The following is an 11,746-nucleotide window of genomic DNA, read 5'->3' as shown; positions in this document are numbered from 1 at the left end:
CACACCCACCCATTCCTGGTCTCTGGAAAGTTCCAGATTATTTCTAGAGGGGTGGGGGCCAGCTGCCTCCTGGACCTCTGACCTTGATGCCGTATCCCACCTTCTAGAGCTAGAGCTCCCCATGGGGAAGAACCCAGGATTGTGGAGGGCTGATCGCTGCCAGGCCATACCTGGGGGTGCCCACCCGAGTCACAGCCTGCCACAGGAAGTGGGCGAGACCGCAGGCAGGCATCAGGGCCCTAAGGCAAGAGTGGGCCTGTGGCTGGGAATCGTGAGAAAGCATCTGCAGCCCTGGCTTCCTGAAGGCTCCAGCAGGAGCTCCCCAGTGGGTCCCAGTGTGAGTTGGGGTGGGGTGCAGTCATGCCCTGGGGGAGGGGCTGCAGGGCTAAGGGTGAGGTTCAACCACTTCCGGGCGCGTTCTCGCCCCCTGGGACAGGAGTCCTCTCGAAGCACACAGATGGTTGTCGAGAAAAAAAGGACCATGAAGATGATTTTGGAGAAGTTCTTATTGGACTAATACTTTTTTCAAGGGAAATTTTATATGCAGTCCTGTGCAGTCATAAGGAACGACACGGAGAGGTCTCATAAACTTTGTCCCATTTGCCCTAATGACATCTTTTTGTGAAACTAGAGCAAAGTATCACAAGCAGGATATTGACAGCGATCAGGTATTATGCTCAGGTATTTTTAACCTCACCCCAGCCCCCAGAATCCTCCTGTGCGACCTGCGTTGGGCACACTTTTGGGTGGTTAGGAGGAGAAAGCAGGACCCTTGCTGGGGGAGACTCTCTCTGTCATTGCGTTTTGAATAAACTCCCAGTACCAACTCTGATGACGAGAGTGGTGTGACCGCTTTCGGCTTTGTCGCCAGCAGATGGGAAGTTTGCATAGAAGCTGGAATACCGACAAAAACTAGCTCGGAGAGGTGGCCCGCTCCACAGCCTCTCCGACCAGTACCACACCTGTTGTCAGGGCCTCTGTTCTCAGGAAGGGACCACACAGCAGGGTCACAGAGACCGGATAAGGCACAGCCGATGAGAATGGACCTGGCCTGAGAATCACAACCTTTGTACATCATCGTCCCACTGGCGGACACATCGCCATGTGTGCCTGAGGTCTGGGGCCCATTCTCTGCAACTCTATCTAGAAAAAGTAAGTTAAAAATGAGAAGACGTGAATGCAAGAAAGAAAACAGAAATAATGTTTAGTGAGGATTTTTAGGGGGATCCAGGTCACAGCCTTTGTTCAGTTGATGAAAGTCCCTGTCGGCCAGTCGTGACCAATCACTAAACCGGTGGATACTCTGGCCTCTTCTTCCCCGTGCCTCTGTGCCCGGGACATGTAACTGTATAGCACAGGGGCGGGTGACTGCCATCCTTGGGAAGTGCTGCTTATGGGTACTTTACACATATATGGAATTCTTGTCATCTTCCCAGCAGGATTGCTCATCATCGGTCCAGGCCAGATAGAGTATCCTCAGGCCTGAAATAAGAAATTTACCTGAACGTCTGGGGTAGACGTGGATGGAAATGGACCGAAGAGCCACCTCAAAGGGCTCCATCAGGGTGGGGTAGATGCAGGAGGAACACGCGGGTCACAGGAGCAGGAGAGTTTGGGCGGAACCAACAGCACTCATGGTCCAGAGAGGTGAGGCACTGAGGCCCAGAGAGGCAAACTCCAGCCAGGGCCGGCAGGAGGCGGGAAGGACCACAGCCAGTGTCCCGGGAGCCTCTCACCACGGGCACTGACGTACAGATTAGGGAGGGAAGGTACAGTGCCCGCACTTACCCCAGGCTCCCCGGGACCCATGCCAGGAATGAGCAGATGAATCCCACGCTCACATGCTGGGAGGAACAGGGCTTTTTCATTCAGCCAGGTGGGTGTCCTGCTGAGCATTGGAGGCTTAAGCAACTGTTGGTTGGCAGAGGCAGGGGGTTGGCAGGGATGGCTTGAAAGTGAGGAATTAGGTCTCCATTTCCCCATCTCTCACTCCTAGCTTTAAACTCCCAGGATCCACTGTTAGGACTGAACAATGGTTTTGGAGCCTTGAAGGGACCGCTGGGCCCTGGCTCCGCCACGCTGGGATGGGCGAGAAGGGTGGGGAAGCTCGAGCTCGGGTGAGTCCAGGAGGACTGTGGAGGGGCTTCGGGGAGGACCCTGTTTTTACCGTTGCTGGACCCAGGGGTGTCCTTCTCCCTTCATGGGCAAGTCTGCCTCTTACCGGCATGCCCCAAACGGGTGTCTGGGACTCCCTGGGTGGGAATGGGCAGCCTCATTCATTGGGTTGCTAGAATCTAAGAGATAACAGGCAGCTCACATCAACCCCTCTCCTGTGTTTGACTTCAGGGAAGGTAGGAAGAAGCAGGTTGTGGGGCAGGCGTGGCCTGGGTGGAGCCCCTCCAAGGTCAAATATCACTCCAGGACTGACTCATGACTTACCCCTAGAGGAGACAGGGGAACGCTCCTCCTTCTTTCTCTTTGGGGACAGCAAAACCATTACATTTAATTTAAAAAAAATACAGTATTCTTCAATGACAAAGTGATTGCTCACTGCAGAAGCATTTCGTTGATTAGGAAACGGGGTCTGAGGAAAATGGCGTGGCACCCTTTTTACCCTCAGTCCACCCACTGGTGCGGCTTCTTTCTTCTCCTTTTTCTACTGAGCTGTTTGTACACTTCTATCCTGTTCTTTTTCACTTAACACTAGAGCCTGCAAATTCTCCAGGCTCTTACAAATTCCACAAGACTGCGCCATGGATGGTGGCTGAATATTTCATCAGGCAGCATCAAGCCAACATTTGTTACTGATTTTCCATTGTTGGTAATTTGGTTTTGTCTACCATGTTTTACAGTTGCTAAGATTTCTTTTGATGACATCTTTGTGCAAAATGATTTTTCTGTGTTTAGGATTCTTTCTTTAGGGAGCCCCCAAAAGTAGAGTTAGTGGGTCAGAGTGTGTGCTCTTTCTAAGGCCCCTGATACAACGTACTGTGCTGACTACCCTACGGTGAGCCATTCCACTACGGATCCGCCACATATTGCCATGTATAATGTGCACTTCTTGCCCAAATTTCGAGGGAAAAATAAGGATGCGCATCATACATGGGTAGTACTAATTCCATATCTATATAAAATGTTTTTAATTCTTTTATTTATGCTTGTGCATTAAAAGTGTAACTCTAGAAAAAGATAGCAATATCTGTATGCAAAAGGATACCTTGGAATATGATAATTGGTTTTGTTTCTAAAAATAAATAAATAAATAATTGAATTCAAAATTAAAACAGCCCTGGCTGGTGTGGCTCAGTGGATTGAGCACCGGCCTGTGAGCCAGAAGGTCGCAGGTTTGGTTCCCTGTCAGGGCATGTGCCTGGGTTGCGAGCAGGGTCCCAATTTGGGAGACAATAGGAGACAACCAATCGATGTTTCTCTCCCTCTCTTTATCCCTCCCTTCTCCTCTCTCTGAAAATAAATAAATAAAAATCTTAAAAAATTTTTTTTTATATTCAAAGTTTAAAATATTTTACATAGTTAAATCTGCTCTCTACCTACATGTGTTATATACATTTAGATGATTTCTGGCTTAGAAATACCTAACCCTTCCAGAAATTAGTTAAGTATTTATTGCTATTTTCTTTAACTTATGTGAAACACCTGCTACAGCAACTGCTTAGGTTGTTTTGCCAAGAGGTCAAAGGTGGTGCTTGTGGCTCCTTCCCATTTTCTGCCCTGTTATCACCTGCTGTCACTCCAGCTGTGTGTGGTTATTGGCCTGGGGAGGGTGGTGATAATGACCCAAATGTTGACATCTGTGGGGTCTGAGCCCTGATGTGTATTTATTGGGCTGCCTCAATTTTCCATTTGCCAGGACCACGGGTGAGAAAGGACCCACAGGAGCCCCAGTGACTCCCTGGGCTACAATCATTGTCTTCCTCATCCCTGTTCTGTGGCAGTAGCACAGGTCTCCCTTGGCACCTAGGAGCAATCCCTCTAGCCAACAGTCCCCCTCTGAGTGTAGGTTCACTGGCACGAAGAGGCCAAAAGGGTGAGTCTCCCCTGCTGGGTCAATAGGCCTGAGTCTCTCTTGCACAGCAGCACTCCAACCGGTAAGAGAGACCACGGCCGTGGGGAAGGGAAGCAAAACGCCCCGTGGTCACTCCGTTCAGTTAGAAGGAAGGCCACTCCTACTCCCGTTGTTTGCTTTCTGGGCACGCGCACACCGGTTGAGAAGGAGCCCTGTATGGCTCTGGTTTCAGGCTTATGCTGAGTTAGAATCCACCCACTGGCTACGGAGCAGACGGGTCCACCATTCTGTCGAGCTATCTGTCCCTGGGAGATGGACTTGTGGAAAGGCCCGAGAATTGCTTGGCCGTTGTTACATTTCCTTGCGCTGGAATGTACTGTGACGCATCCCGTGCACTGGGTTACGCGTTCTGTGAATGCAGCGCCGGTGCTGCCAGCAGCCACAGGCTCAGAGGGAGGGCATGTCCCGACCCAGACTCTGTCCCTGCCCCTCTGTAATGGGAAGACTCTCATGGAACCAAATTGCCACCAGGCTGCCAGACCTCGTCCTGGGGGAATGACACCGTGACCAGGATCATGCGCCAGCCCCTGCTGTTGGCAGGATGGGGACTCCGAAGTCATGTCAGTTACAGTGAGGGGAGCCTCCCAGTATTGATCCTAGGCCACCGTCCCCACTTTTTACCTGGCCCGGTGTGTACGGGGTCAGGGAAAAGAAAGCTGATGTCTTCACATCCAGGAGATACGAATTCCACCCAGGCTGACCCCTCGATTGCATTCTGTGAGCCAGGGAATGTCACCAAATACCTGCCCGACCCACAGTAACTGTGAGATAATAAATGTTCCTTGTTTTAAATCGCTAAGTTTTGGGGTCACTTGTTACATGGCGACAGAGAACTAACACAGAACCTGTGCTATGTTGTTCTTGTCAGACTTCCCAGGGATGCCACACGCGTCTGCCACAAAGACTTCACAAGCCGTGGGAACTTCTGGGCCCACATAGCAGGGCGTCTTGTGTGAGAGCCTGGACCAGTTTCTGCAGAGCTGTTTAATATTCTGACTCCAACTCAAAATTTCAAACTTTATTGGCAACCTGGTAAAGGAACCAGAACAGTGTACATGGATGTAGTATGCATTACCTCCAAAATCCAATGAGGCCCTGAGTATTTACCGGGGTGAGAGGTACAGGCACAGAAATTTGTTTTTCCTTTTGCAGAAGATATGGCCACTAATAAATAGTCCAGGTCCCTGGACTTTTGCAGCTCTGACCTCTGCCACATGCATGCTCCACTAAGACATCTGACTTCCTATTTTCCAAATCCAGCTAACATGGCATCATGTCTGCAATGTCATGGGTCAGAAGGATGTTTAGCAGAATGTTCAAGATCTTCCCTGGACATAAGCAAAGCCCACACCATAAAGGCATATTGCTACCTCCGCCCTATGAAGGCAAAATGCATCTCATCGTCTTTGCTGACAGGAATGGGGGAAGCAAACGTTTTCTAGGTCAGTAGGGACATATCGGGTGACAGGGAGTTTGCTCTGGGAAGGACACCAGCTCCCCAGCTGCCGTTGTCATCACCACTTGATTTAACCTGTGCTACTTCACACACAGGGCCTGACAAATGACAGTCTTTCCTGTGTCCTGTGTCAGTGTGACCTGCGAACTAAGAATGACGTATACACTTGTTAGAGGTTGCAGAAATAGAACAAAGTTTGGATATTGACTATCTGGACATTTACAGCGCAAGTGAGCTGACCCTGCTCTAAGGTCATTTTCCACAACTCCCAGGTGAGGTCAACGGGCATGGGGACTGACCGCTGCGGCCGTCTGCCGCCCTTGATGGTGGCGCTGATCTCTGCAGTTCCCTCTTGGACGGTGACGCTGGTTTTACTTAGCTCACTGTCTTAGTGAGAGCGACTTCCACTATAATTGTCCTCACTCCAAAGATCAGAGAAGCATTGTAGCTACCAAGTGCATCTCCTGTGGGCCTGGGGGATCCCCAAGGGGGGTGTGGGACCTCGCCGGAACCCATATGAGACAGACTTGGGCCAAGATTCCGTCTCATACCTGAAAGTCACAGTCTCTCTGTTTGGTGAACCGCGTGGGGTTTGCGTCTCTGAAGATGAGTGTCAGTTCAGAGCTACTGTTTAATGACCTTCAGGGCTAATGTTTAATGACCTTTAGAAAGTGTAGATATTCTCCTTTCGCGGGGCACAGTCACCTGTTGTATTAGTTTCCTAGGTCTGCTGTAAATACTGTACTACAAACGGAAGTTACAGCAGAAACTTCCTGTCTCACCGTCCTGGGAGGCACAAGCTCAGGATCAAGGCATCACCAGGATGGGTTCCAGCTGGCCCGTCCACGCAGGTGCCTTTCCTTGGTGGAGGACATTATGGTACTCTGCTCTCATATGAATTTGCCAGGGAAATGTCTAACAAGGCAACACTGAGGGAGAAAAGATGAAGTTTGAAGTTCAAGTCCTGGGCAGAGGAAGTGGCAGGGTGGGGCGGGCAGGCCTGACATTCTCCTGCTCACCTTGTCCAGGCACAGAGTCCCCCTCCCCGCCCCCAAGCCCCAGCCTCGGAGCCTCAAACTAGTTGAAAGTGACTGCCTACCCACATGGAAAGGACAAGGCCAGGCACCGGCTTCATCTCCTTCTCCCCCCTGAATTGTGTGGCAGGGACCCTGTGAGCCAGTGTTGATGCAACTGTGCCTTTCGTGGGCCATTTCTCGCTATGAGTCACTTCCCAGTGGGTGTAATGTTGACATTAGTCTATACCGTTGGGACCCGGACCGGGTCACGACCGAGGAGACTCCCACGGATAAGAGCGTGAGGTGCTGACTCCCAACCCCTCACCGAGATGACTGTGCGACGCGGGTTTGCCTCTATCAGCAAACTCATGCGTGCGGCTTGCCCGTGTTTAGGAACCACCTTTTAATCAGGGGAGATAGATTACTTGGCATGAAAGGCTGAGACCCTCCTTAGACAAATGTAACGCTCTTTCGGCAAACAGCGCCGGCTTAAAATCAAGGGCTCTGACAGACTCTCACCCCTGACCTGTAGTCCCTGGGGAGCAGAGGAGAAGGTCGCCGCCACTATGGAGCCCAAGGTGATCTGTGTCCTGCTCGTGGTCTTCTCGCTGGCCCTCAGCACCCAGGCTCAGGACCAGGCCGGTAAGACAGCCCCCTTCCTGCTTCTGGGTGGCCACAGAGAGCTAGCTCGATGGGGTCTTCGTTTCACAGTGCAAATCTTTGAGCCAAGTGCTGCTCCAGGCCCTTGAAAGATTGCAGAAGGCAACAGCAGGTGGTGATAGCCTCGGGGACCAAGGTCAGCGAGCCGTCCGAGAGCTTCTGGGGGAAAGCGGGTTCCTTGGTCGGTGCTATCTTCCAGTGCCGACACTGGAATGTTAGGCTCTTCTTGAGTATTGCATTTCGAAGAGCAATTGATGTAGGGTATAAGAACAGCGCTTCTAAATGTCCCAGCCAAACTCTACCCCAGGGGGTGGACCCACTCAAAGCGTCCACAGGTGTCCAAGTGCCTGCTCCATGGGTGGGCATCCTGAGAACCTCTCTGGCAGGTGCGTGGGCTCTCCTGGGTCCCATGTTCCATTGATGCATGATCAGTATTAGTCCACGGGCGTCACCCACTGAGGGAGGCACTATTTCTTCCTTTGAACTTGTTGTATTTCAATGCCTTTATCTCCACAGTGTGGTCAATTATTTGCCTTAGAGGGTTGCCAAGAAAATTCAGTGTGACAATGTCATGAAAAGTGCTTTGTAAGCTCCAAAGTGCTGAGTAAACATTACTTCTTATTGTTAGAATGCTTTGCTGGATTTCACAAAGGAATAAATGTGGGCGTCCTGCCCCCTTAGTCTAGGAAGGGTGTCCCACATCCACCCATCTTTGGAGGGACTGTCTTTCCCAGAGTCTGATGCCCCAGGTCAAGGCCAGCTGTGACCACCTCTGCCCTGGCTCTTGGTCCACCTGTCTCTCTGACTCTCCTCCCGCTTCGGTTCAGGATCTGTTCTACCCCTTTGCTATCAATGCTCCCAAGGCCTTGCTCCTCGTCCCCCTTGTCTTCTCGCTCATGGCACATAGCCAGGAGCACCTCCAAGCCCATGTGACAGGAGGGGGCCTCTTCGCCCTCCTCTGCCCCCCATTGCAAGACAGAAATGGGAGTGGTTCCAGATGCCCCTTTCGTTACCTGCCTCAGCCTGCCAAGTCTGCCTTCTCAGAGCCCCAGCCTCTGGCCCCCACTGCAGAGCCTGCAGATCTCACATGCAGACCTCGTGGGAGCTCTCGGCTGGCCCGTCCGCCCTGCGTGTTCTCGGCTTTGGGTCACTACATCACTCCTCCAGGGAAAGCTGTTGCTCTTGGGCTGAAACCGTCTACCCTAGGCCTCTGCTTGGCTCCTCCCAGACAACCCCCACCCCAACCCTTGTGTCGTACCTGTGAATGGACTTACACCTCCTCGATCCCACTTGCTGTCTCCCTTCACCTCCATTGAATATGCAGCTCCTCTTGCTTGGAACACCCATTGCCTCATCCTCATGTGGTGAACCCCCTCCTACAGGAAGTGCTCCTTGCTTTGCTCAGGCTTGTTGTCCATCGTCCCTTCTGTGCTTGCCCTGGACACACTGGGATGGTTTCACTGTGCTGTTTTGTACACACACTTGGCTTTCACCTCTATTTGACTTCTTGTTTCTTAACAAGTATGTCTCCATTTTTGATTTCTGGGTCCCCACCACCTGCCAGGGAGCCTGGCATGGGCTCAATTTCTGAGAGACCTGTGCTGTCTGTTTTTGCTGCGCTAGCTCCTGTTTCTAGCACACACATGGTGCTCAATAGATATATATTGAGTAAGTAAGTTTAATAATTGTTTGTTGAAACTAATGAGGGCATGAATAAATTGTCCAGGTAGGTGCAAGGTTTAAAAATCCCAGGCACCTTGTGTTTTCCCTGCGGTTACGTGTTTTCATGCCAGGAAATGAGGACGGGGGACCCCGAGTCCTGGGTCAGCATCTGCCTATGACTCACCTTTGCCTCTTGCCCGTGCACTTTTAGAGACATGTACAGTGGCCCTGAAACAAAGAGTAAATTGTGGTTTTCCTGGTGTCACGCCTTCCCAGTGTGCAGAAAAGGGCTGCTGTTTCGACAGCACCATCCCGGGTTACCCGTGGTGCTTCTATCCTTTGAAGGTGGACAATGTTCCAGAAGGTATGTCCATGACAATGCTGTGGGGGGTGATGGTGTAGAACTAGTACGAAAAACCACATGGGACCACAGGACCCTGGTCTGCATGGCCGGCTGTGTTTTTACCCAGAATAGTGGCCACGAGGTGCATGTGGAGAAGTGGTTTAGCCTACCTCGGGCTGAGTTCAGGTCTGAGGATGAAAGGCAGGGCTGAAAGACTGTTGGGGAGGAACCCTGACTTTTCCCCAGCTCCTCTTCAGATCTCTAACCAAACTTGGTGAAGAATTATCCTTGTAATGCTTACCTTGGGGTGGGAATGAAAGGAAAGAAAAAATATGAAGACAGTTCATGTTTTCTAAAGAATCTCCCCATTGAAACTTTCACATAAAGCCTTCTGGAATTACTTAAATGTGAAAGAACATCCTTATTCTCACTAATACATCTCTTCTCGCTGCCTTCCCCTTTTAGAGGAGTGTGAGTTTTAGCCGTCCTCCCAGTGGGAACCACGCCTGGACCAACTTAGAATGGCCCTCCCCTGGCGGCTGCAGCGCTGTCCAGTCGCCGCTGCATGCACGTCGCGAGCCTCCCCGTCTGCCCGCCGTCGGCCCTTCGCTCACTTCACGGATTGACTGCTCTGAGCGTTCACGCTCAGCGTTAGCCTAACGATTAAAACAGATGAATGCTAGTTTGCACTGTTAGTTCTCTTAGAAAATATACATGATTTTCCTTTCCCTCAAAGAGAAATGCCTGTGTTTCCCTGTGGCTTCTTGTCAGGATTGCACATTAATCGACACTGTCTCAGGCGGGGTACGGGCGTAGGTGAGAGGATGAGGGGGCAACGGGGCTGCAGAAGTGGACTCACTAGCTGCTGGCCGCCGGGCTCCATGCACAAGACACTTCATTGCAAAGCCTGAGAAACAACTCCATGCCACACCCCTGTCTTGGAGAAAATAGGCACCAAACTCTATGAACGGTCTTGCACAGTTCACTGTGCATGGCCCGCTGGTGTGCAAGAAACCTGCCTTCTGGTTCCTTTCCTTCCCCCAGGTAGAAATGGGCTCAGGAGATAAAACCCACAGCAGAGTCTGGAAGTGCTATTAATAAAAAACAGCAGAGTGTGACATGAGTTGACATCTTAAAGAACCTCCCCCCCGCCAAAGAGAGGGATATGAAGGGTACACGTCCCCTTATTGCTGACACAGGCAACATGGACAGACAGGGAGCCACGTGGACCTGCTGAGTACACCCAGGCATTGAACGGACAACCCAGCCAGGCCAGCAGTGCGGCCTTGGCAGTCTGGGCAGCCTTAGGTGGTCCGGCCCCCACGGGGCTGCGGAGAGAGTGAGGGAGGCCACAGCTCTGGGCTGTCCCCCTGCCCCAGGAGCTCAGCAAAACAAGTCCATCGCTCCCCAGATTCCTTCCTCCTCACAGGTGTCCTTGCTCCGGGCACAACCTGGACAACCGCCCGTGGGGTCCAGGAGCAGCGGAACACTCCCGGCCTCCACAGCCGCCGGTTCCCATGGAGGAGAAAGGGCACTGAGCTTTGCGTGAACCGTGTGTTCCAAACTGGCCGGTCAGATCAATCCCTCCCCCAGCGCTCTGCCACCAGGACCAGCATGCACAGAGGGAGGCCGCAGGGCCAGGAGACCTGGGCACCGGCAGGGACGTCCGGATGAGAACCACCGCACGCATGCGCATACAGCAGTGCCCACGTGCAAGGTCGTGTGGGGTGCACCGTGTGCTGTGGGACCACCGTGGCTTTCCCTCACTGGAGAACCTGCAGAGAGGTTTTCACTTCTCTTCTGTGTCCCTACCATGTGATCTCCCTCACAGCCTCTGCCTGCTCCACATAGAGGTAAAAAGACACCAAATTGTCAGTCCAGCCCCCGTGGGAGGCAGTGCCCTCTAGTGGCAGCCTGTGGAGGTGGCAGCCCGGGGAATAAACCTCTCAGTCTGTCCTGGCCCACCCACTTCTTGATCCTCTTCGTGGGGAGGGGCTCAGTGCCCCTGGGGCTGCCAGGTGAGGGAATCCTTGGGTCCATGGATGTCCCTCGGATTCTGTCTGTGGACTGAGGCTCAAGCTTTCTCAGGAGTCCAGCTGGTTCTGTTTCCTGTGCATTTCCAGGCACGCCCCTCCCCACCCCCCAATGCCAGAGAGGTCACTTTTCCCCGTGACCTCTTGTGGCAGACCTGCATCCCTGTTCTGGCCATCCCATCCCTCCTTCCCTTACTTCTTGCCTGACTTCTACTCCATAAAGAAACGGGGGAAGTGCTCACTTTCCCCATCTCTCTTTCAGTGAGAGGTGGCCCTGTGACTCCATTCTGGCCCATGAGGCAGGAGAGGGCATCTACTTGGGGGCTCCTGAAGAAGACTTTTCCTCCTTGGTAAAAGAGGGCTCTCTTTGGCCACCCTGGTTGCACCTGCAGCCTGTCTGTGGATGTTGTGTGGTATGAAGCTCTGATGTGGTGCTTCAGGCAGCCATTCTGTGATAATGAGGGAAAGCCAGAGAACTAGAACCATGACATC

The 11,746-nt window shown here is 52.2% G+C and overlaps 1 protein-coding gene across 1 annotated transcript; it reads left to right on the top strand.

Moving 5' to 3' along the window:
- The first annotated feature begins 7,038 nt into the window (after positions 1-7,038).
- On the top strand, positions 7,039-9,962 carry LOC112308885 (trefoil factor 1-like). The gene is made up of 3 exons (XM_045196079.3): positions 7,039-7,198; positions 9,090-9,242; positions 9,687-9,962. The coding sequence occupies exons 1-3, from the start codon at positions 7,123-7,125 to the stop codon at positions 9,701-9,703; spliced, it is 246 nt and encodes an 81-aa protein (XP_045052014.3). The 5' UTR covers positions 7,039-7,122; the 3' UTR covers positions 9,704-9,962.
- The last annotated feature ends 1,784 nt before the right edge of the window (positions 9,963-11,746 follow it).

This window comes from Desmodus rotundus, chromosome 2 (genome assembly GCF_022682495.2).
Source record: "Desmodus rotundus isolate HL8 chromosome 2, HLdesRot8A.1, whole genome shotgun sequence".
NCBI classification, from domain to species: domain Eukaryota; kingdom Metazoa; phylum Chordata; class Mammalia; order Chiroptera; family Phyllostomidae; genus Desmodus; species Desmodus rotundus.
Note: the sequence above shows the minus strand (reverse complement) of the source record. Positions and strands in the feature narration are given on the sequence as shown.